At 41.9% G+C, this 22,506-nt stretch overlaps 1 protein-coding gene across 8 annotated transcripts in view; it reads left to right on the top strand.

Moving 5' to 3' along the window:
• Window positions 1-22,506, top strand: part of ERC1 (ELKS/RAB6-interacting/CAST family member 1) — a 479,183-nt gene that overhangs the window by 133,988 nt on the left and 322,689 nt on the right. For 5 of the 8 annotated variants that reach the window (XM_075552242.1, XM_075552244.1, XM_075552246.1 and 2 more), the window contains exons 5-7: window positions 5,421-5,576; window positions 9,490-9,573; window positions 13,143-13,310. In XM_075552242.1, coding sequence (XP_075408357.1) covers window positions 5,421-5,576; window positions 9,490-9,573; window positions 13,143-13,310 — 408 coding nt within the window. The remainder of the gene's footprint in view (window positions 1-5,420; window positions 5,577-9,489; window positions 9,574-13,142; window positions 13,311-22,506) is intronic. The other 3 variants (XM_075552248.1, XM_075552247.1, XM_075552243.1) reach the window with 1 other exon arrangement.

The raw sequence follows: 22,506 nt of genomic DNA on the forward strand, positions 1-22,506 counted from the left end.
CATTGGATACTGTTGAAATCATAACTGTAACAGCTGAGTTATGAGTGTGGCATGAGCTTGAGAAAAGTATGTTCTAGAATAGTCTTTGGGGGAAATGGGAAGATGTAGTTGATACAACAGTAATCTGCACGGTAATGCAATTTTATTTCTCCTCTTCTCCCACCTTTCCTATTGTTCTGCCTGACTGCCTCCTTCCTCCTTCCCACTCACTTCCCCAATTTTGCCCCTCTTTCCTCCTCTTCCTCTTGCTTCCCTTTCCTTCAGCAGAAGGAGCCTTGGGGATGCTGTGACTTTGACCCTGCAAGGTCAAAGTCAACCTGCAAGGTGGTTCAACTTGCCAGCTTCTCTGTAGGAGAAAGATGGGGCTGTCGGCTCCTGTAAAGATTCACAGTCTTGGGGACCTTACGTAGAGCTCCTGTGAGTTGGAATTGAATTGATAGTGCTTTAGTTTGGTTCCCTTTAGCAGTAGAGGAATAGAATTACTACTGGTCTAGGGTAGGAGTTTGCTAGTTAGATGTGCTAGTTAGGAATGCATGTGAACTGGGGGTGATGGAGAGAGAGAGAGCGAGAGAGAGAGAGAGCGAGAGAGAGAGTTCTGTAGTTTGGTGGTCAATTCTGGAATGGAGGCTGGCTATGGAAGAAGAGCATTTAGATTGGGAGAATATGCCCTAGTTAAAAAGTGGAGAACTGTGGGGTTACACAGGAAGTAATGGGAAATGAGATTCCGACCACCCTGGACAGGGTGATTGTTATCACCCGTTGTCTCAGAGTCCAGTCTTCTAAACTGGAGAGGGGAAATAGGAGGATGAGAGTATTGGAATTAAAGAGGTTGAGGGAATGGGGGCATTGAAGTCCTAGCACGATGGTAAGATTAAAAGAGAAGATTGGCAGCCAGATGCCAGACTTCATAAAATGGGCTGAATGAGTGAGGGAGAGTCTCAGAGGCAGCAGAGAGGAAGGTAGAGTGAGAAAGACAACATCATTGTGGAGCCAGGACACCACCAGGCCTTTCCTCCTGCTCCTTTGTGTGCTGGGTACAAGTGGGTTTTGCTTGAGAGTGTTCAGGGAAATTATATCCTTCAGGAAAGAAAGGTTTTCCTTGGGGCAAGAAAACCACCTTTGTAAAAAGGTTGAGGATTTGGGGGATTTATCACTAAGTAGAGAATTTCCAGAAGCTCAGTGGAATTGCTTGCTCCATCGTAAGAGAGCTAGTGCCGGGGAGTTAGAAAACTACGCTGATGAAAGATTTGATTGGTTACTACATATCCTAGGGGAAAGTAGCGTGGTCCCAGGGACAGTCGTTCCTTAAGTAAACCCAGCTGGGGTTATTGTTGAGGTGCTGCTCGACCTAGCTGAGAGTATTGGGTGAATTTCCTGACCTGCTTCCAGAGAGAAGTCTGGCAGATTTTATTTCTAGGTAGCCAGTGCCAGCCACATGCTTTTCAGAGTTGTAACCATAGGCTCTCTTTTGGGCAGGGGGGGAGCATTTATGATGCAACATTTGGTATTAGGGGTGCTGATATGGAGAAGAGCTGCCTTTCTGTATTGGGGATGACAGAGAGGATGAAATGATATTTCACGGCAAGGCCTTTCATCTGGGCATATGTTGTCCAGTGAGTGTTGAGCTGCTGGTGTATGCGTGCCCTAGTGACCCCACAGGACAGAGTAGAACTTCCCCATAGGCTTTCCGAGGCTGTACTCTTTATAGAAGCAGACTGCCACATCTTTCCAGCAGAGTGGCTGGTGTACTTGAACTGCCAGCCTTTCAACCGTCAGCGCCCCCTTTTCTCTCTTAGCTGGCGATGATGGTGTCCTGTGTGGAGCGATTGTGCTGGAAACAAACCCTCCTCTGTATTCCCTTTCATTACCAGCAGGCCAAGGTGTGTCACAGGAGGACCCAGGTTTTACTTTCTTTGATTTGCAGGCTGTTGCTGTCTCAGTTGATCCAGCTCCTAATGACTTCGCAGGACAGAGCAGAACTTCCCCAGAGGGTTTCCAAGGCCGCGGTCTGTGCGGACGGACTCAGGCTTTCTCCCTCTGCTGCTCTGTGGTGCTGGGGAGGAGTGGGTTGTGATGGAGAGAGTTCCGGGAAGTTACAGCTTTCTCCTTTGAACACCTAGTGAGCGGGAACCGACGACCTTGCAGTTGGCAGCCAAATGCTTTATACAAGCAGCACCAGGGGTACTTTAATTCCTTTATTCCTATGCCGATGCCTCATATTCTAGTCGTTCTGGAGAGGCTTCATGCTAATGGTTCCACAAGGATTTATTGTATTTAAATGCAGATTCTCAGATAGGGCAGCTGAAACAGCTTATTCTTTGAGAGCCAGGAATTGCTTGAGGCTCACCAGTTTTACATGATGAATTAAAAATCCTGTTTCAGGTTTAGAGTGTATTAATTAAGTACATTTACTTTTGAACCAAATGTTGTTTTATTTGCCTAGCTAAGTAATGGAAAATTTTTGGTGTGATACACTTAAAGGTAATGCAGTGAACAAGGCTGAGGAGCTGTCTTCTCCCTTGAACCTGATAATAGCTAGTTGCGGTTGTTTTTTTCCCTTTGAGTGCTCTAGGTAACAAGAGCAGGGAAGTCTAAAAATAAATTCTTGGAGTAAAGTGGGAAAAGGAATCATTCTCTCAAAATGTTTTCCGAAAGTGTCAACAGTTTCTCTGAAAGTAAAATGAAGTTGTGCTTAATGTATACTCTTTTAGATCTCTCTCTCTTAGGTTTATAAACATCTACACTTAGGATATAAAAGTATTAGTTCTGTGTAGGAGTTTTTCTTAATTGATAGTCTAAGGAGCTCCAAAGCTCTGGTGGCATAATGGTTACACATTGGCCAACTAACTGCAAGGTCAGCAGTTCAAAACCAGCAGCTGCCCCTTGAGAGATGCTGTTTACTCCCCAGAAGAGTTAGTCCCTCCATTGCAGGCTAAGTTCTGATTGTAACTCTGCTCATGCAGACAGATATGTGGCCCCTGCTCACCCGCTGGAGCTCTCTCAGAGAAAGCCTTCCTCCCTCCTTTCCCTCTTCTCATCTCCAGCGAGGTCGCTTTTATCAGGCATGTATAATATGAATGCTTCCAGACCTGGATTCAATAAAAAGCCATGGGCAGTCTCTCTATCTGTTTTCAGCACTATATATTTAACCTATGAACTGAAGATTAATAAACATGTAATTGAAGGAAACTTGAAAAGCAAAAAAAAAAAGGCAGTACAGTCTTGGAAACTGGGGGGCAGTTCTACCCTGTCTTAGAGGGTTGCTGTGAGTTGGCATTGGCTCAGTGGCAGTGAGTTTGGTTTTGGGTGTTTTGAGGAGTCCTAGGATGGTACAGTTGTTAATGCTCGACTGCTAGCAAAAAGACCAGTGGATTGAGTCTACCCGTGACGACAATGGAGACAGATAAAGCATTCGGATTCCATACAGATCAGAGCCTTGGGAATCTGGTAGGGCACTTCTGGGCTCTGCTGTGCGCTGGAACCCACTTGTTGGCAGCGGATTTTGATGATTGTTGGCACAGAGGGTTTCACATTGGGCTGCTAACCTCAAAGCCAGCCGTTTGAAACCACCAGTCACTCTGTCAGAGAAAGATGAGGCTTTCTACTCTTGTAAAGGTTGACAGCCTTGGAAAACCACCGGCACACTATTACTCTGGGGGGAGTTGCTGCCAGTTGGAATCAGCTTATCTTAGTTGTGGTTACAATTTCTTTTTTAAGAACGATACGAAACTAGTCCAAAGGAGTTAGCAATTGAATAAGTCCCCAAAGTCCACCTCTAGCAAGATGCTAGTCTTCTCCATCCACCATCCCTTTCCCCCGAATGCCCCCCTTGACCATATCCCTTCCCATTTCTGAGTTTGGGAATTGCTGCAGTGCCCCCACAGAACTCAGGAAAGTTTGAGGGATGGTGACTGTCCCATCCAAATTCCGAAAGTCAGGCAGGGAGGGGTAAGTCAAATGCTGGGGCAGAGCACACACTCCACTCCCGCTCTTAGAGCTGGTGATGAGATCACCTCCTCTGTTTCTCAGCTGGCTCATTTTCTATGCAGCAGATGGCATTGTAGGGAATCCTATTCACAATAACTTACAGGTAAATTCCATCCGTCTCTCCCCCCACCTTCTTTACCAGATCCATGTGGGAGTGATACGGTGCAATCAGGTTTCACCCAAGTGTGATGGTCTATTTTACATCCCTGGACTGTATCTTAGTTATGCACATATGACTGGGGGCCTCTGGCAAGATGTTCCCAGTAGGCATTGGCCTCCTACAGATCTTAATCAGCCAGGCTCTTTCCCAGGCCACTTGAGAAACAGCTGTTCTCCTCTCAGCTGTAGCATATCATTCCCTACATTTATGACAAGCAGCAATAACCAGGATAACCATTAAACAAAGAATGGTCTGGTTCACACCCTCTATTAAGGTCAGATCTTAATCTAAGGTCAGATCTTAATCTCATCCTCTTCCTGTTGTTAGTAGATAATGTCTTCAAAAATGGGACTATAGCCCCAGGTGTGTGAAATTAAGAATTATATCACATAAGGGATTAGGGTTGGAAAGGCTACATTGAGCATAATTCACTGGTATTAAACTAGATATTGTTACAAAATTAAGATGCTCAGTGTACATGATGTTCCACTAGGACGTGATTTTGTTGATGATTTACAAGGACAGTGATAAAAAAATTATGAAATAGTTAAAATGTGTGGAGAAACATAGAGAATAAGATTTCCAACATTAAAAAAAACCCCAAAACCCTCAATCTAATTGCGGTTTTTCCTCAATGGGGATGTTATAAAATTTTTATTATAAAAATTGTTATGAACATTTAAAAATAAATCTTCGAATTCTTTTCACTCTTTCTGACCCTCTCTTTAGGAGTAGAAATATGCCTTACATGGGTCACCAAGTAAAATGATAGAATATTAGAGCTAGAAAAGATTTTACTGTAAGTTTTACACACTTTTTAAACAAAAAAATCTGTCCACCAACAAGTCCAGAGAAAACCAAATTTTTATTATATGTACTTTTAGATAATTGTTTAAACTTTATTTGAAAGAGTTCAAGACTAATGGAAGAAATAAAGCAAAAATCGTATTGGAGTATAAGATTTTTCCTCCTTCCACCCAAATGGCCATAATGGGTGTAGTTTAGAAGTAAAGCATCAATGCCATTTTTCTGCATCTTTGATTGTTTTTATTAAATATAACATCTTTACATGCAGATTGTTTTTTTTAACTTCTGTCTTTGTGCATGTGAGGAAGTCAGGGCTTCCTACTCTTAAACAGCTAAAGTCTCAGAAACTCAAAGTAGCCATTCTGTTCTCTCTTCTGGGGTTGCTATGAGTCAGCATTGACTCTATGGCAATGAGTGAGTTGTGTTTGTGAATACTTTAATAACTAAAATATTTTATTGTCCCCAGGATTCAAAAATTTCTTCTATGGAGCGTGGGCTCCGGGATTTGGAAGAGGAAATTCAGATGCTGAAATCCAATGGGGCTTTGAGTACTGAAGAACGAGAGGAAGAAATGAAGCAGATGGAGGTGTACCGGAGCCATTCAAAGTTTATGAAAAACAAGGTAAATGTGTGTGATACTGGGATTCTTAAAACGGATTTGGAAGGAAGTGGGTGTTAACAAACTCAGGGACAAGGGAACAACAAGTGATTCAAAATCAGTGGGGAGGAGGGTGTAGGAGGCCTGGTAGGGCTTGATCAAGGGCACTGTAACCGAGAGGAATTACTGAAACCCAAATGAAGGCTGAACATGATAGTGGGACAAGAGGAAAGTAAAAGGAAATAGAGGAAAGAACTATGAGGCAAAGGGCATTTATAGAGGTCTAAATACAGGCATATACATATGTAAATATATTTATAACGATGGGGAAATAGGTCTGTGTGTGTATATATATAGGTTTAGTATTAAGGTCGTAGATGGACATTGGGCCTCCACTCAAGTACTCCCTCAACTCAAGAGCACTTTGTTCTGTTAAACTGGCATTCCATGATGCTCACCTTCTCAACACAACTGCTGAAGACAAAGCGGGTGCATAAGCCAATGTGATGAAGAAAGCTGATGGTGCCCTGCTATCAAAAGATATAGCATCTGGGGTCTTGAAAGGCTTGAAGATAAACAAGCGGCCATCTAGCTCAGAAGCAACAAAGCCCACATGGAAGAAGCCCACCTGCCTGGGTGATCACGAGGTGTTGATGGGATCAGGTACCAGGCATCAAAGAACAAAAAAATAATATCATTGTGAATGAGGGGGAGTGCGGAGTGAGGACCCAAGCCCATCTATAGGCAACTGGACATCCCCTTACAGAAGGGTCTTGGGGAGGACACAAGCCAGTCAGGGTGTAGCGTAGCAATGATGAAACATACAACTTTCCTCTAGTTCTTGAATGCTTCCTCCTCCACTATCATGATCCCAATTCTACCTTACAAATCTGGCTAGATCAGAGGATGGACACTGGTACAGATAGGAACTGTAAACACAGGGAATCCAGGACAGATGATTCCTTCAGGACCAGTGGTGAGAGTGGCCATACTGGGAGGGTGGAGGGAAGGTGGGGTAGAGAGGGAGAACCAATTACAAGGATCTACATATAACCCCCTCCCAGAGGGTTGGACAACAGAAAAGTGGGTGAAGGGAGACACATCGGACAGTGTAAGACATGAAAAAATAATAATTTATAAATTATCAAGGGTTCATTGGGAGGGGGGGAGACATAAGGAGCTGATACCAAGGGCTCAAGTAGGAAGTAAACATTTTGAGAATGATGGTGGCAACAAATGTACAAATGTGCTTGACACATGGATGGCTATGGATTGTGATAAGAGTTGTATGAACCCTTATTAAAATTATTTTTTTAAAAAGGGGGTTTGGAAAGTTGCTGCATTTTATAATTATTACTAGGAATTTTTAATTTGAGGCAATTCTATGCTTCTAACTATGTAATATTTTAGTTTAACATATCACATATGCCAGCACCTCCAAAATGTTTCAGTGGAATGATTACTAGGTGGATTTTTCTCCTTTCTTAACTTGAGAGATCAGACATCTCTACCTGTTGTGAAGTAGTTAAAAAGAATTAAAACCCAGAGAATAACTCCCTCCCCCTGCCACACACACACCCTTTCCCCCTGAAATGGGTTAAATGAAATCATATCCTTGTTTCACACAGTTTCACAAAGGGAGGTCCTTTGCTCTATCCCTGGGAGAAGATCTATTTGCTGTCAGGCCTATTGCTTCCCACAGAGCTTATGAATTTACTCTTTAGCTATCTGAGTGGGTGGCCTTTGGCTCTATGAGGTGGTATCCCCCCCAAAATTAGAAAAGAACTCTTTTGGGAAGAACTTTTGTAATACACATTTTCCCTGCTAGGCAAGCATCTTGCTCTGAGTTAGTGCACCTAGTGGTGTCACGTGGAAGGTTCTCTCCGGTTAGAGTGCATTTTTTCATGAAAGCAGTTTCACTGGAACCTTGTTTTTTGTGATGGCCGATTTAAGAGAAAAGCATGCGGCTGTGAAATTTTGTTTCCTGCTTGGGAAAAATGCCATAGAAACTGTTGTGATGCTGAACACAGCATACAAGGACAATGCTATGGGAAAAACTCAAGTGTATGAGTGGTTTTCCCATTTCAAAAAAGGTGAAATCTTGATTTATGACAAACCTTGTTCTGGATGTCAACTTCCCAAACAGATGGAAATGTCAACTCAAAGTGCATTTGGAGTTCATTCCACCAGGTCAGACTGTTAATCAAGCTTTCTATTTAGAGGTTCTGAAAAGATTGTGTAACAGTGTGTGATAAAAAAGGCCTGATCTGTGGCAGAGAGGGGACTGGTTTTGCCACCACAACAATGCACCTGCTCACACAACCATCTCAGTGGTCCAGTTTTGGGTAAAAAAAACTGCATGCCTCTCTTGCCCCACACACCTGACTCACCTGACCTCACTTGAACAATGGCCTTTTGTTTCCGCAAATGAAGAGGGGTATGGAGGGACAGCAATTTGATGAAGTAGAAGAAGTGAGGGACAGAACGAAGGAGGTGCTGTCAGCCATCCAAACAGATAAGTTTAAAAAATGTTTCCAAGAATGGAACTGCGGATTTGACAAATGTAATAAATTTAATGGAGAGTACTCTGAAGGTGATAGGTTGTTTTGTAAAAAAATTTACATACATAGCTTTGAAAAATTCTGGTTTGTTTTGGGTACTCCCTCATATACGAGGGGGCTTCAAAAGTTTGTGGGAAAATTCAGTGAAAAAAATAATGGTGTTTTCTTACAATTTTAAAAAATAATTAAATCATTTTATTGGGAGCTTGTACAACTCTTATCACAATCCACACATACATCCATTGTGTCAAGCATTTTTGTACATTTGTTTCCCCCTTCATTCCCAAAACACTTGCTTTCTACTTGAGCCCTTGGTATCAGCTCCTCATTTCTCCCCCTCTGACCCTGCTCCCCCTTCCCCAATGAACCCTTGATAATTTATGAATTATTATTATTTTGTCATATCTTACACTGTCCGACGTCTCCCTTCACCTACTTCTCCGCTGTCTGTCCCCAGGGAGGAGGTTATGTGTAGATCCTTGTAATCTGTTCCCCCTTTCTCCCTCCCTTCCATCCACCCGGTATCACCACTCTCACCACTGGTCCTAAGGGGTTCATCTATCCTGGATTCCCTGTATTTCCAGTTTGTATCTGTACCAGTGTACATCCTCCAGTCCAGCTGTAAGGTAGAATTGTTTCCCACAAATTTTTGACGCCCTCTCACCTGGTAGAACAGGTACCCCTGAGACACATTTGTGTGTGTTTATAAAACTTAGTTATAATACCACTTCCCCATATTTAAAGTCATTTGGGTCTAAAAATTAGTTATCTGAGTCTATAAACTGTCCAATAAACTGAAGGATTTGTATTATTGCACTTACCAGCTTATCATTTTGCTGTGTATTATTTTAAAATTAAATTGTGACATTTTTGCTAGAAACTAAATGTTTCTAGAACCCAGTTGTATTAATTACTTCCTCAATTCCTCCCAACAGAAAATGGAAACATTTCTAACAGTGTCATAGCTCCCTTTCCAGGCCCCGGCATCTTACTCTGGCACATGTCTCTGCCATCGGTGTGTCTGTAGAGTATTTCTCTGTTATTTTAAGACTCTGTTATCGTTGAGTTCTTTGGCCAATTTCATAATAATTTTACAAGTAAAAACAAATACCCAACTCATTCTCATACCCCACTTCATAATCTGATGTTAAAATAGACTTCATTAAATTCACTATGGTTGTGCATCCTATGGGCTGATTAGCATTCCAGTCCTTTAGAAACCCAGTGGAAATAGAGAAGCCATCTAGAGAATTAGGGGAACAGATTTCATTGCGTCTTGTGAGTCATTATTTCCAGTAACTGCACTGACTAAAAAGCCGCTAACACGAAGACCTACGTTGATATTTGAGTGAAAAAGTTTAACAATGTCGTGACAGGTAGAGCAACTGAAGGAAGAACTAAATTCGAAAGAGGCTCAAGGGGAGGAGCTGAAAAAGAGAGCGGCTGGTCTTCAGACTGAGGTCTTTGCCGTAAGATTTATGTCTTGGGGGCCCGCAGGGGACCCTGCAAGCCCTGGCTTCTGGGTGCCTTACACTCTCGTTCTCTGTGGTTGGCACTTTGCCCAACACTAGTACTAACCAGCCTGCTCTGCTGCTTACCCTACCCCTTCTCACCATTTTGACCTGTGTCACTTTGTGTGCAGTGAGCCCTCCACCTGCTCTTCAGAGTTCTGTACCGAATCCTTTATTGTTGCGTTTGCCCCTCTATGAATGGTACTTCAGACTTTGTTTTCCTGCACTTCTTTTCCTGTTACTAGAAACTTGCTGATTTTTGTGAATGGTGCTGGTTGTTTTTTGTGTGGTACCCCCTCTCCCTGCGTAGATACAGGGATATGTATATGTTCCCAATGCATCACATGTATTTATTTAAACTAGAAGTTCATGAATAAAATGCTTTACCGTTTTGTGTAGATCTTAAGTCCTCATTAAGTGATTTTGTAGCAAATGCTTTTTTTTTTTTTAAGAGCAGATGTCTGGAAAGTAGTTATCTTATCTAGAGTTCCCTAGTAAATTAGAATTATCACGAGACTTTTGAAACTTTCTCAAGTCTAGTTCATTCTTCTGTGTAAGTAATGAACTAAAATTTCCATCTCTACGCATAATGAAAAAATACCTGAACACCGTATCACTTTTTATAAGCACCTTATAATGTGCTGAGGTAGATATAAAGTGAGGTTGGTAATACATCTTCCTCAGCAGACGAGGAAACTGAGTTAATAGATGGCACTCAGCAAAGTGTGTAGGAGGCAGAGTTTGATTTCATGTAGGCGTTCTGGTTCCAGAACCTACGTTTACACTACCCTGTAAAAAGCTGAGAGGTGCGAGGGGGCGGCCTCTGTCTGTAAGCCTTGGACAGGCAACCACAGGGCCGACAGAGCAAGCCTACCAGCCACTCCTCAGGAGGAACTTGAGACTGCTCCCTTAAAGATGTCCAGCCGCAGAAATCCCACTCAGGACTGTTGTGAGTTGATTCCACGACTATGGATGGGTTTTGTTCTGTTAAACTTCCTGTATTAGGCTATGCAAACAAACAGTTGTCAAAGTGTCAGGGAAAACTGTTTCTGAAAATAATTCTGGCCTAAGGTTAGAGCTCTGGCGATGTAGTGGATTATACACGGGGCATCTAATCCCAGGGTTGGAGGTTCAAACCTTCCAGCCGCTCTGCAGAAGAAAGTCTTTCTGCACCATAAAAATGTACAGCCTCAGAAAACGCCAGGAGAAAAAAAAAAAGAAAAGAAAACCCCAAGGACAGGTCTACTCTTGTCCTATAGGGTTGCTAAGAGTTGAAATGGACTCAATGACAGTGAGTTTGGGTTTTGCTTGTTAAGACTAGAATGGAGCATTAAAAACAACCATACAACAAAAAACAGCAAACCCTACTTTTATGTGTATTACTTATGGACCATTTTATAGTATAGATAAAATAAGTAAAAATATTTTGCCTGCAAAGGTCTAATTTGGTTTAATAACTTTTCTCATAGCGTTTATTAAATATTTCTATATCGTGTCAGACAGCAGGCTAATCATTTTCCATACATTTGTTCTGTAAGCCCTGAGCAATGGAGTGGCATTGGTATAACCTCTCCACATTACTGCTTAAGATCTCCAGCTTAGGCAACTCTGTGGAACATTTGCTCTCCGTATATGGTAGTTTCGCATTGCTCCAGCTTTAAGGCCACTTTAGCATTATTTGAAAATTATTCAATAATACAGAAAGTTTAGTTGCCTTCAAGTCATGGCTCTGTAGCCGAGAAAGTGATAGCACTTTGAGTGTTTCTTCTAACTATTCATTCAGACAATCGATGTGCTTTAGTGCAGTGTTGGGAGGGAATAGTAATCTGTCTCTTGGTTGGTGACGTAATCTCCCCAGAGGTCCTTGAGCATTCATCTCTCACAAGAGAAAAGAGTAGCCTCTTACCTTCCATGAATGTTTTTAGTATTCTTAAAATTTGTGCATATAATAATAATTGTAGCATGAATTATAACTATAAAGAGCCATTCCAGTATATAAAAAGGCAAACTGTATTTTAACCCTTACACCTCAGATTATTTGATGAAAATACTTAGAGAGAAACAACGAGAGCGTCTGACTGATAGCCATTCTATTGGACAGAGAGCGCTGCCCCCTAGGGCTTCACGGTGCAGCCTTTCCAAGAGCAGCCTGCCCGGTCCTCCCGCAAGCTGCTGGGTGTGCCAGCCCGAGGCTCTGATCGCTCTGCCAGGCGAGCGCTCTTTCCTGACCTCTGTCAAATTTTCCTTCTGAAAACTTCACCTTGCCTTTTCAGAAGTGTGAACCTACCCTCTGAGGGAAGAGAGATTATGGAAAAGCAGATCTGACTTCTGTTTGTGTGACATACATTTAGGATGTATTTCAGATGTTTTTTAGGAAAACAGAAATGTCCAGGAGATGTTTGAAATAAAGTCTTCTCTAACTTAAGAGAGAAATGTATGGGAAGATAACTTTGGCATTGTTGATTTATAGATTACTTTGTCAGAAGCCCAAACTTCAAAGTACTCATAAACATTTGCTTAGAATGAGATTGTATGCATGCATTCATTATTTATGTCACATGCTAGTAACATACTTAGTTACTAGTGACATGTAGGTGACAAGATTTTGTAGATGGAAATTTCATTTTTAGTTCAGTATCCTTAGTCAGCTCATTATTGAGTCTTTAAAATGTAAAGTAACATAAAAATTTTATAACAAACAAAATTTCTTAATTGTATGTACATTAAAAATAAAATATGTACATTTATTTTCACAAATGAGTACTTTTCACCAAGGATCAATATAAAGAATAGAAAACTTATATTTATATGTTATTTAATAATGTTTTATGAAAACATTTTTTTAACATAACATTAGCTCTTTTATTTAAAGAAGATTTTTGTGTGTGAATTAGATGAGGTTTTAAAACTTACTCAGTTTCTGAAACGCATTTTTATAATGGCAGCATCAAACATAGCTTTTATGAGATGAATTTCATGTAAACTTCTGAGGACAAAAATAAAAACAAACACAAAAATCTCGTGAAAAAGTGAAAATGGAACAACCATAAAAACCCAAACCAGCCAACCAGTAGCAGCTTCTTTTGAAGTTACTTCAGCAATAGTAGGTTTCTGTGTTTCCTTTTTGTGCTATTGCTTACACTGATTCTACTACATTAGATCCTTCATGTTCTGAAGAGGTCTGACTTAATCAAATAAATGAACATGGTTTTAGCCACACAGTGATGTTTAGATGCTTAATGATTTAATTGAATCAAGGTTTTTTTTTTTAACCTCTATTTTCCTAGAGGTTTCCATTAATACTTAGCTGATGCAATAAAAGAAAACTAGAAAATTTCCTATTTGTTGAATAAGCTTTGTTTGGGGATATGTATCTAAGGCTAGATGGTGGAAAAAATGTCTTTTCATAAATTGAATTCTGCATTTAGCTTCTTTGATATCTTGCCAACCATCAGCTGTAGCTTGGAGGAGCTTGTTTTATTTCTTCCTATCTTACAGTGCTTTCTTGTTCTCTCTAGATTGGTCAGGTGAAGCAGGAGCTGTCCAGGAAGGACACAGAACTCTTGGCCCTACAGACCAAGTTGGAAACGCTCACGAACCAGTTCTCAGACAGTAAGCAACACATTGAAGTGCTGAAGGAATCCCTGACTGCTAAGGAGCAAAGGGCTGCCATTCTGCAGACTGAGGTAAGGCGGAATTCTGGTATTTGTGGATAGGGAATTCTTTGGTATAATAGTGAATTCTTGTGTGTGCCAACTGTACTGTTTGTTACATTTAGAGTTAGAAATAATTTTATAATTCTTTGGCAATGTAATAATATAGTAAAAGATAGCCATCTTATTAGAACTAGCTAAGTAAAACTGGTGCAGTTTACATACATTTTTAATTCTTTGGACTTTGTGTTAGTCTGGGCACTTTAGAGAAACAAATCCACAGAAAATCATGTATAAGAGAGAGTTTTATATAAAGGTTAAATGTGGATCAAGAAAACATCCCAACCCAGTGCTGCCCAAGCCCACAAGTCCAACCTTAACCCATTAACCCATATGTCCACCACCAATCTACAAAGTCCTCCATCTCACAAAACAGACACAATGATGCTAACTGCAGAAGGAAAGCTGAGTCAGTGGATGTGTAAACATCTCAGCGCTGGCATGGGTCTCCACACGGCTGCTCCAGCATTCAGGGGTGCATGGGGGTAGGTCCATGTGGCTTTCTCCTCATAGATGTCTTGCAGGAAGTCAGCCTTGACAGCTAAAGCAGGGAACTGGCTAAGGCAGCTGCACCCTGGTCCAACTATCAGAAAGCAAGAGACCTGAGAACTAGAAAGGCGAGGCTCACCAAGCCATTTGTCTCTCCACCCTTCAATTAGCCCCACATGTGTTTATGGGCCAGGTTGACACAATAAACTACCTCAAGCTTCCATCAAGTTTTGACTTAAAAGTATATGGACAGCCCCTGGGTCTGAACAGTATCTGTTCCTAACCCTATCTTTAGGAGTGTGTAGGTTAGGTAGCTCAGACAGATGAGTATGGTTTCTGTTTAGCTTTATGCTAGTGCAGAGATTCTCAACCTGTGGGTTGCAACCCCTTTGGGGGTCAAATGACCCTTTCACAGTGGTCACCGGATTCATAACAGTAGCAAATTTACAGTTAAGAAGTAGCAGTGAAAATAATTTTATGGTTGGGGGCAGGATGTCACCGCAACATGAGGAACTGTATGAAAGGGTTGCGGCTTTAGGAAGGGTGAGAGCCACTGCCCTAGACCATAGGTTCCAACACTTATTTGGCCTACAGCCCCTCCTTTCACAAAAAGTACTACTCGGCCGCCCCTGATAACAAAAACGTTTGTGCTATAAACAGTAGTTCAGGATAAAGTGCACCCATCTGCTTTTGCAGACCACCTGGGTCTTTCCAGCACACCCCTTCCCCAAGGGGCAGCACCCCCACTTTGGGAAACATTGCTCTCGATCACTTTAGCTCTGATGCACAGATTGTTAGGCAGTGTGTCTTTGCATCCTGCTTGAAATAAAGATTGTTTGTTTTTAAGAAGTAATAGGCAGCACTAGATTGTCCCCCCTGACTTCTGGTAGGAATGCTCTAAAAGAATTCCTAATAGATGAGAGTCTTATTTTCAAGGGGACTTCAGAAAGTTTGTGGAGAAAATTCATGATCTTTCCATTCCGCTTTTTCAATAAGGAAAGGGATTGATGGTACTGTTAGGGTTTGCTGTCTGCATTTAAGTATTTAAAAAACTCGTAAAGTAAGAGATTTATGAATAGGTAAGTAGTTCTTTTCCACAGATGAAAACAGTTTTTGTTCTTGCTGTAAGCCAGCTCACAGGTGATGAAGGACCTGGTCTGATGGGGAGAAAGAAAAGGAGAGGGAAACGGAGGAACAGAAACCCCGTGGGCGTAGGAGACCGCAATCTCTGTAAGAAGGAGCAAGAGAAGGCAGAGCGAAAGGACGGAAACTTTATTGCACATGATGTTTTATTTTTGTGCAGTTTGGGGCCTTGTTGAAAATGTTTGTTTTGGATAACGTTTATAATGCTATATACATTTTGGTGACAGAATCTACTCTCATTTTATCCTGTCTGCTCCGTTCTAATCTCACAGGTTAGTTTATGTGTAAATTCTTGAGCTGCAGTAGTGGATCAGGCTCGGGCTCTGTGGAGTCATATTTACTTGTTTTTGAACTGGAATTTACTTCTCAGGCGTGTGTGATCTTGGGACGTTACTTAACCTCACTGTGTCCCACTCTCCATATCTGTATGATGAGAATAGAAGTGCTTGCCTCTTACAAATACTGTAAAAATTAAACTATATTCAAGGTACCTGCTTGGTTAACAGTAACACTCTTGTATGCTAGTCATTTTCATTCTATTAAAATTGGCTAACATATCTAAGCAGTTAGGATAGGATATTGTTAGAGAACATGGGTTTTCTCTTTCATTAGAATAAATTTTATTTTTTAAAATCCGATCTTTCATGTTTTATTAAACCAATTGTACATTTTATTCAGTTATTAATGTAGAATAATCTAGAAATGATTTCAGCAAAGTTGTTTTGCCGCTTAATAAGGATTTTTTAGTTGAGATTTAATACATATATCATCCCATGTTTCAGTCACATCACGTGGAATTGTACAATTGTTGCCACAGTCAGTTTTGAAACATTCTTTTTCTACATGAGCTCCTTTGACCCTTTTACCCCTCCACCACTACCGTACCCCCTCCTCCCAAATCCCTTATTCTTCTTGCTGTCCTTATAGTTTCATCAATCCTGGGTTTCATCTACCAAGAAATGGAAGAGCATATGACACAGCTTCAAGAGGGTGACCAGCCTCCAGTGTCATAACACCTCGGAGATAGACTCTACTATGAACAAAGACCAGACAAAGCAATACAAACCAAAAATACAGAAAATGTTAGAAATCAGATCAGGTCCAGGCCGCGTCATAGAGTGGATCCTCTGACAGAGGTTTATACCTTTGATCATCTAGACTCCTTTCCCTCCACGCACTCTGTTTAGTGCCTACTTTCCTCCCATCCCTGAATTTTAGACAGGGGGAGTTAGTTGTCTGCAGTCTTATTTCCTAGGTAGTTCTCCCACTGTCATCTTCTGCACACAGAGTATCACAGTTTAGACTGATACTGATCCCTCTTTCGACTCCGGATTATGTGGATTCCGTCCTTCGGTGACTGATGATGATGTGTTTCTTCCATGTGGACTTAGTTGACATCTCACTTAGATGACTGCTTGTTTAACCTTTAAGACCCCAGACGCTATTTTATCTGAGAGTAGGGCACCATCTAAATTCATCACATTTTGCTATAGCACCCATATCTTCTGCGTTGCTTTCCTAAGAGTGAGTATTGAGCAGGGCTGTGATGTAAAAGCTAATGGTTCCTAAGTTAGAACTAGGATTTAGTACAAGCCCCAAACCCATTTCCAGATCGATGCTTTAAAATTTTTATTTTAATGTGCTGTAACTTGGAAATTAATACATATGTCATATCATTCTATCATGTAATCACATCAGACAGAATTGTACCATTGCCTCCATAGTCAGTCTCCAACATACTTTTCCTCCCTGTACTCCTGGCCATCATCTCCCATGTATCTCCCCACCCCGTCTATCCCCCGCCCCTCTTGTTCTGTTTGTTTTTCCTAAAGGCTCAATGTGGGTTTCATTTACCGAAAAACAGAGAAACAACTTCGAAGTGACCCCCAATGGCGATGCACCTCTGAGGTACACCCTACTATGAACAAACATAAGTAAGATAAAACAGAATGTCCTTCACAGGACTGCCGGACTAACATGTAACTTAATATAGCACATTAAGTGTTGATGTGCCAAGACCTTTTTTGCCCACCAACCAACAACAGCACACCACTCTGGGTACTGCTGTCTTCTGTCTCCTCAGAAACCATGTATTTTCCGACTTAAGTCGCCAGGTTGCAAGTGTGTCTGAGGTAGACTCCAGTTCACCCAGTGGAATTCACATGGGGTCTCACCAATGCAGATTTTTCACAGCAATCATTGTGTGTGCCTGCAGTACTATTAAAGGGTCAGAAGAGGGTGCCAATGGGTTAGAGGTGAGCCTTACTTTCAAGTGTGCTTCAGATAGGAGCGGCAGGTGTGTGAACCGAAGAAGCAAGCAGTTGGTTAATGATAATGCAAACGTTTAAAAGCTTGTCACAGTCTAATAAATGACTTTTTCCTGTGGGAATCCATCCTTCTCTTTGGACCCCTCTCAAATAATGTCCTTATTAGCTAGGTCTCACCCAGATGGGCTTGTGAGTTCTTGCATCACAGAGAATAAAGTCTGTGTTTGTGGTCACTCTTGACTAGCTTTTGTATTTGTTTTTAGCCATTTTGGGAGTAGCCACGTCTGTCTCCGTGATTACCCCTGTAAGTTACTAGAACAACTGCTTTAAGCAGCCATCGCATCTCAAAAGAACACTGTGAAGCTAAGTACCTTTTGAATTGATGATTATTGTTAGCATGTTACCTTAAAATACAAAACAAAAATCAGTTGTCAAGTGCTTCTTGACAAGTTCTTTTGTTCCCAAAGCATCTTTCTCCTGTTAGATCCAGTAAAAGGCAGTTTGGACGTGCCTTTGAAAGTTCTAATGTATTTGTATATCCAAAACAAAACAAAAAACTATAAAGAGTTATCAGCCACTCCTTGGGAGAAAGATTGGACTTTATACTCCAGTAAAGAGTTACAGTCTTAGAAACTCACAGGGGCAGCCCTACCCTGGTCACTATGAGTCGGCATCAACTTGATGGCAGTGAGTTTGGTTTTGGGTAAAAGGAGTTTTATAGGTTTCTTCTATTTGATTTGCACAGTATTGCTATAAGTTAGGCACTGTAAGGACTTTAGACAAAATAAAGGCTTTCTTTTGTAGTTGATATGTTAGATCTCTCTGGGGAGAGAGATACCTCAATCCTTGGCTCCGCACAAGAAAGAATTCACGCCGTAGCCTGGTTTGTGATCCAAGTGAGTTTTATAAGAGTTAGAAGAAGTTTCAGGTTTACACAGGCACCCACAGGGCTCCTCATGAACGTGTAGCCTTCCTAGAAACCGGTCGGCTCTGGGCTCCTGCTTTTTCAATTATTCTGCGGAGAGGCCTGGTGGACAACCCTGGTTGACCCCATTGGATGAATTGAATTCACCTGGCCTAGGTGGGCCAATCCAGGTGCAGCACCCACCCAGTCGGGAAAACCTGAACCTTCCTGGTGGGAAACCTGAACCTCTGAGCATGCGCAGTGTGCCACTCCTTATTCCAGTAGCTTGGAGCTCTGGGCATGCATAATGGACGCCCAGCCCCTAAGCTACACTACCTAACAGGTACTTATATAGACTGCTTATTAGAATACAAATTTTGATTGTCATGTGAGGTCACAATCAGTATTAACTCTGGGACTTTTACTATTATAATATTTTCAGGTTTTTCTCCCGGGTGTTCCCTTTCTTGTTCCTATGTTGATACCATCCTGTGGACCTCAGTTAAGTTTCAGCGTACCTTTACATTAAAATGATGTAGACCTTACTGAGGAACCCTGGTGGTGTAGTGGTTCTGTGCTGGGCTCTGATTCAAAAAGTCAGCAGTTCAAAACCTCCAGCTACTTTGTGGGAGAAAGATGGGGCTTTGTACTTCCTTAAAGAGTTACAGACTCAGAAACTCATAGGGGCAGTGCTACCCTGTCCTATAGGGTTACTGTGAGTTGGTATTGACTTCATGGTAGTGAGTTCGATTTTTGGTTTTGGTTTAAGATCTTCCTGACTTTGCTTTCCTGGCTATCTACTGCCGGTAAAAATGTTAGAAAATACCTTGAGTGGGATATTAGAAATAGAACCCCCCATATATAAACCTTAAAAAATTAATAAGTATGATCCCATCAGATTGAAGCATTTGTAGTTGACAAAGAACACTACTGACTATGTACAAATGTGCTTTATACACTTGATGGATATATGGATTGTGATAGGAATTGTATGAGCACCCAATAAAATGACTTAAAAAAACAAAACAAACAAAAGAACACTGCTGACAAGAGTTAACAAAGGGTTGTCAGATTTGGAGAAGCTATTTTCAGTGTCTGAAATAAGGGTTTGGAATGTAGACTAAAAGAGATGCTTGCAATAAGAAAGACTGGAGGGAGAAATTTGAATAGGCATTTAACATACAAGGCCATCTTGTTAACAAAGATATCGTGAGATACCTTAATTTCACTGTAAACTGTTGTTGCGAGGTGGCTTCAACCGTAGCCCTCCTCTGGACAACAGGAGGAAGCACTGCCTGTCGGTGCACCGTCCTCACGGTTGTTCTCAACATCCCAGCCCCCCTGTGTCAGTCCATCTTGTTGAGGCCTCCTCCTTGTACACTGCCCTTCACTCCACTTGAAGAAGGACAAGGACCGATCTCTCCTGATAACATGGCCTACATACATGAGAGGTATGTCAGTCTGGGTAGACGAGAGGAACAAATCCATGGACACATGTGTATAAGAAAGAGATTTATATACAAGAGCAATTGAACATTGAGACAACATCCCAATCCAGTGCAGATCAAGTCCATAAGTCCGATATTAGCCCATATGTCTGATACCAATCTATAAAGTCCTCTTCAGACGCATGAAACACATGCAGTGATGTCGAATGCAGGAAGATCACAGGCCAGTGGGTAGAAAGTCTTGTGGATCCAGTGGCGTTGGAAACATCCCAGCACTGGCAGGGGTCTCTGCATGGCTTCCCAGGGCTGTATCAGGGTGGGTCCATGTGTCTTGTCAGCTGCTATGTCTCCCAGGGTGTGAGCAGAGAGTCTCTCACCTCCAAGGAGGAAATACCAGAATTCCCAGAATCCTTAGAGGAAGGCTATGCCCACACAGAAGTCTCATTGGCTATATCCTGATTGGCTCTACCCCTACATGCTTAATCTTTAAATTGACAATTATGTAACTACCACAGAGTCTTCACCATTCTCACTTCTAAGGAGCATTCAGACTGTACTTCTTCCAAGACAGGTGGTTTCTTCTTGTGGCAGTCCACTGCGCTTTTAATGCTCTTTGCCAGCACCATGATTCAAGCGTTTCAATTCTTCAGACTTCTGTATTCAGTGTCCAACTTTCACAGCCATACAAGACTATTCATAATATCCAGGATCAGGTCAGGAGTACTTGGCTGCTCAAAGTGACATCCTTGTTCTTTGAACACTGTAAAGGGGTTTGTGCAGCAGATTTGCCCAATGCAGTAAGTAGGTCTCTGGATCACTTCACTGCTACCTGCATGAGTATTGATTGTGGGTTCAAGCAACTTCAGTCTCCTATTGTCAGTATGTTATCTTCACAACTAGTTAAGTAGGTAACATCATGATAATTAGTTAACTGAAAGTGCACATTTAAAAGATCACGCAATATGATATGTTATTTATCAAATTAATAAAATACGGAAAATGAGATAGCCAAGTACTTGTTAAACTTTCTCAGCAGTCTACTGGCAGACATTTATTAGAAGGGTTATTACAGCATTATTTGTGGGAACAGATAATGCGGGGCAGACTCAATGCTCATGAGTTCTTGTTGTTAGGTTCCATGTGACAGAGGAGAACTTCCCTATGGGGATTTTCAGGCTATCAGCTTTATGAGAGCACATCGCAGTGTGTCCCTCCTCTGAGCGGTGACTTGGCTACGACCCCTCCAGTCCTTTGGGCAGCACCTGAGCACATAGCCATTGAGCGACCAGTGATCGTGACTGTTCACTGATAAGGATTTGGATAAGTCAGATGTAATGCATGTGTACCACACAGTGATTTGCCGAAGTCACAAGCCTAGGTTCACGAATAAAAGTAAAAAGCAAGGAGTTTGAAGAATGATTTGTTGTCGGGTGTCCTCAAGCAAATTCAGGACTCTTAGCACTGTGTACAACAGAATGTGCCATCCACACAGTTGTGGCTGCGTTTGAGCCCCTGTCCAGCCTCTGTGTCGATCCATTTCCTTGAGGCCTTCCTCTATTTCTACCGTCCACTGCGTGTAATGTCCTCCTCCACTGACCAGTCCCTCCTGGAGCCTGTCCAGCCTCTGTGTCGATCCATTTCCTTGAGGCCTTCCTCTATTTCTACCGTCTACTGCGTGTAATGTCCTCCTCCACTGACCAGTCCCTCCTGGAGCAAAGTCTCTTCATTCTCACCCACAAGGGACATTCTGGCCATACATCGTCCACCACAGATGTGTTTCCTCACAGTCCCTGGTATGTCCGGTCCTCTTCACCAGTGCTGTAATCCAGAGCCACCCGCTCCTCTTTGGCCCTCCTTCATCGGGCAGCTTTCACAAGCGTGCGCGGTGATAGGAAATACCATGTGCTGAGTCAGGCACATCTCAGTCTTCAAAAGTGACACGTGTCATTCATGTAAATTAAAAACATGTTCTAGTGGGCTTCAAAATGTTCATGGAATATTCCCTTATAGATAAAAACGGAAGGTGCACGGGCCCGCGCACATGTAAAACGCAACCTCTATTCTTTAAAGATCTGCCATTACCCAAAGGAAGGTTTGACCTTTGCTCCTGGGTCCTGGGTAGTAGTCTTTTAGTTTTTGAGCAATTGGAGTGCCCTTGTTATTAATTTATACTAAGCATCGCTTCTTGGCCTTTTGGCTAAGATCAAGTGTAAATTATACTAAGTAAATGACTCACGATAAGGGCTGCCCGTATCAGAAGGATTTACCATGTGATTTGGGTTTGGAGCTTTAATACATGCTTCAGTCTGAGCTGCAGGAATTGGGGGTTGAAGATCAGTTACATGGACAGTGGTTGCAGCATCATCATGTAGGCATGATTAGTAAAACTCTCTCAGGCGACTTTCAATTGTCAATATTCACAAATCATTTTGCCAGCCTGGAGAGATAGCCTGATTTCAGTAGGAGAGGACAATGGAAGCTCCGTGTTGGGGGAACCCCCACCCCCACCCCTACCCCAACCTATGAATCTCTGGCTGATTGGTATCCTTTTACTATTATAAGACTGTAATTACAAGACAGTGAGCTTGTTTGGGGGACTTTTCATATTCACATCTGGTTCTCTGAGTTCTTAATCAAATGGTCAGGAGTTAGGGCGGCTTGAGGAATTCCGAGCTTGCTGATGGTGTCCGAAATCTTGGACAGACCTCGCAGACTGTGTCCTTAACATATAAAGTTTGCCCTAACTCCAGGTAGTTGGAGTCATCTGCATATGAATATTCAAGAATAATTATTAGACACCGAAAAAGGCAGAGAATTGAAGGAAAATGGACATGGGGATTGGAAATGAATGGAAAAATAATAGTAAAATAAAAAAGTAGGGCTTCACATGGATCAATCATAGTTTTAAATTAATTGAG

This window comes from Tenrec ecaudatus, chromosome 6 (assembly GCF_050624435.1).
Source record: "Tenrec ecaudatus isolate mTenEca1 chromosome 6, mTenEca1.hap1, whole genome shotgun sequence".
In the NCBI taxonomy this organism is placed as follows: Eukaryota; Metazoa; Chordata; class Mammalia; order Afrosoricida; family Tenrecidae; genus Tenrec; species Tenrec ecaudatus.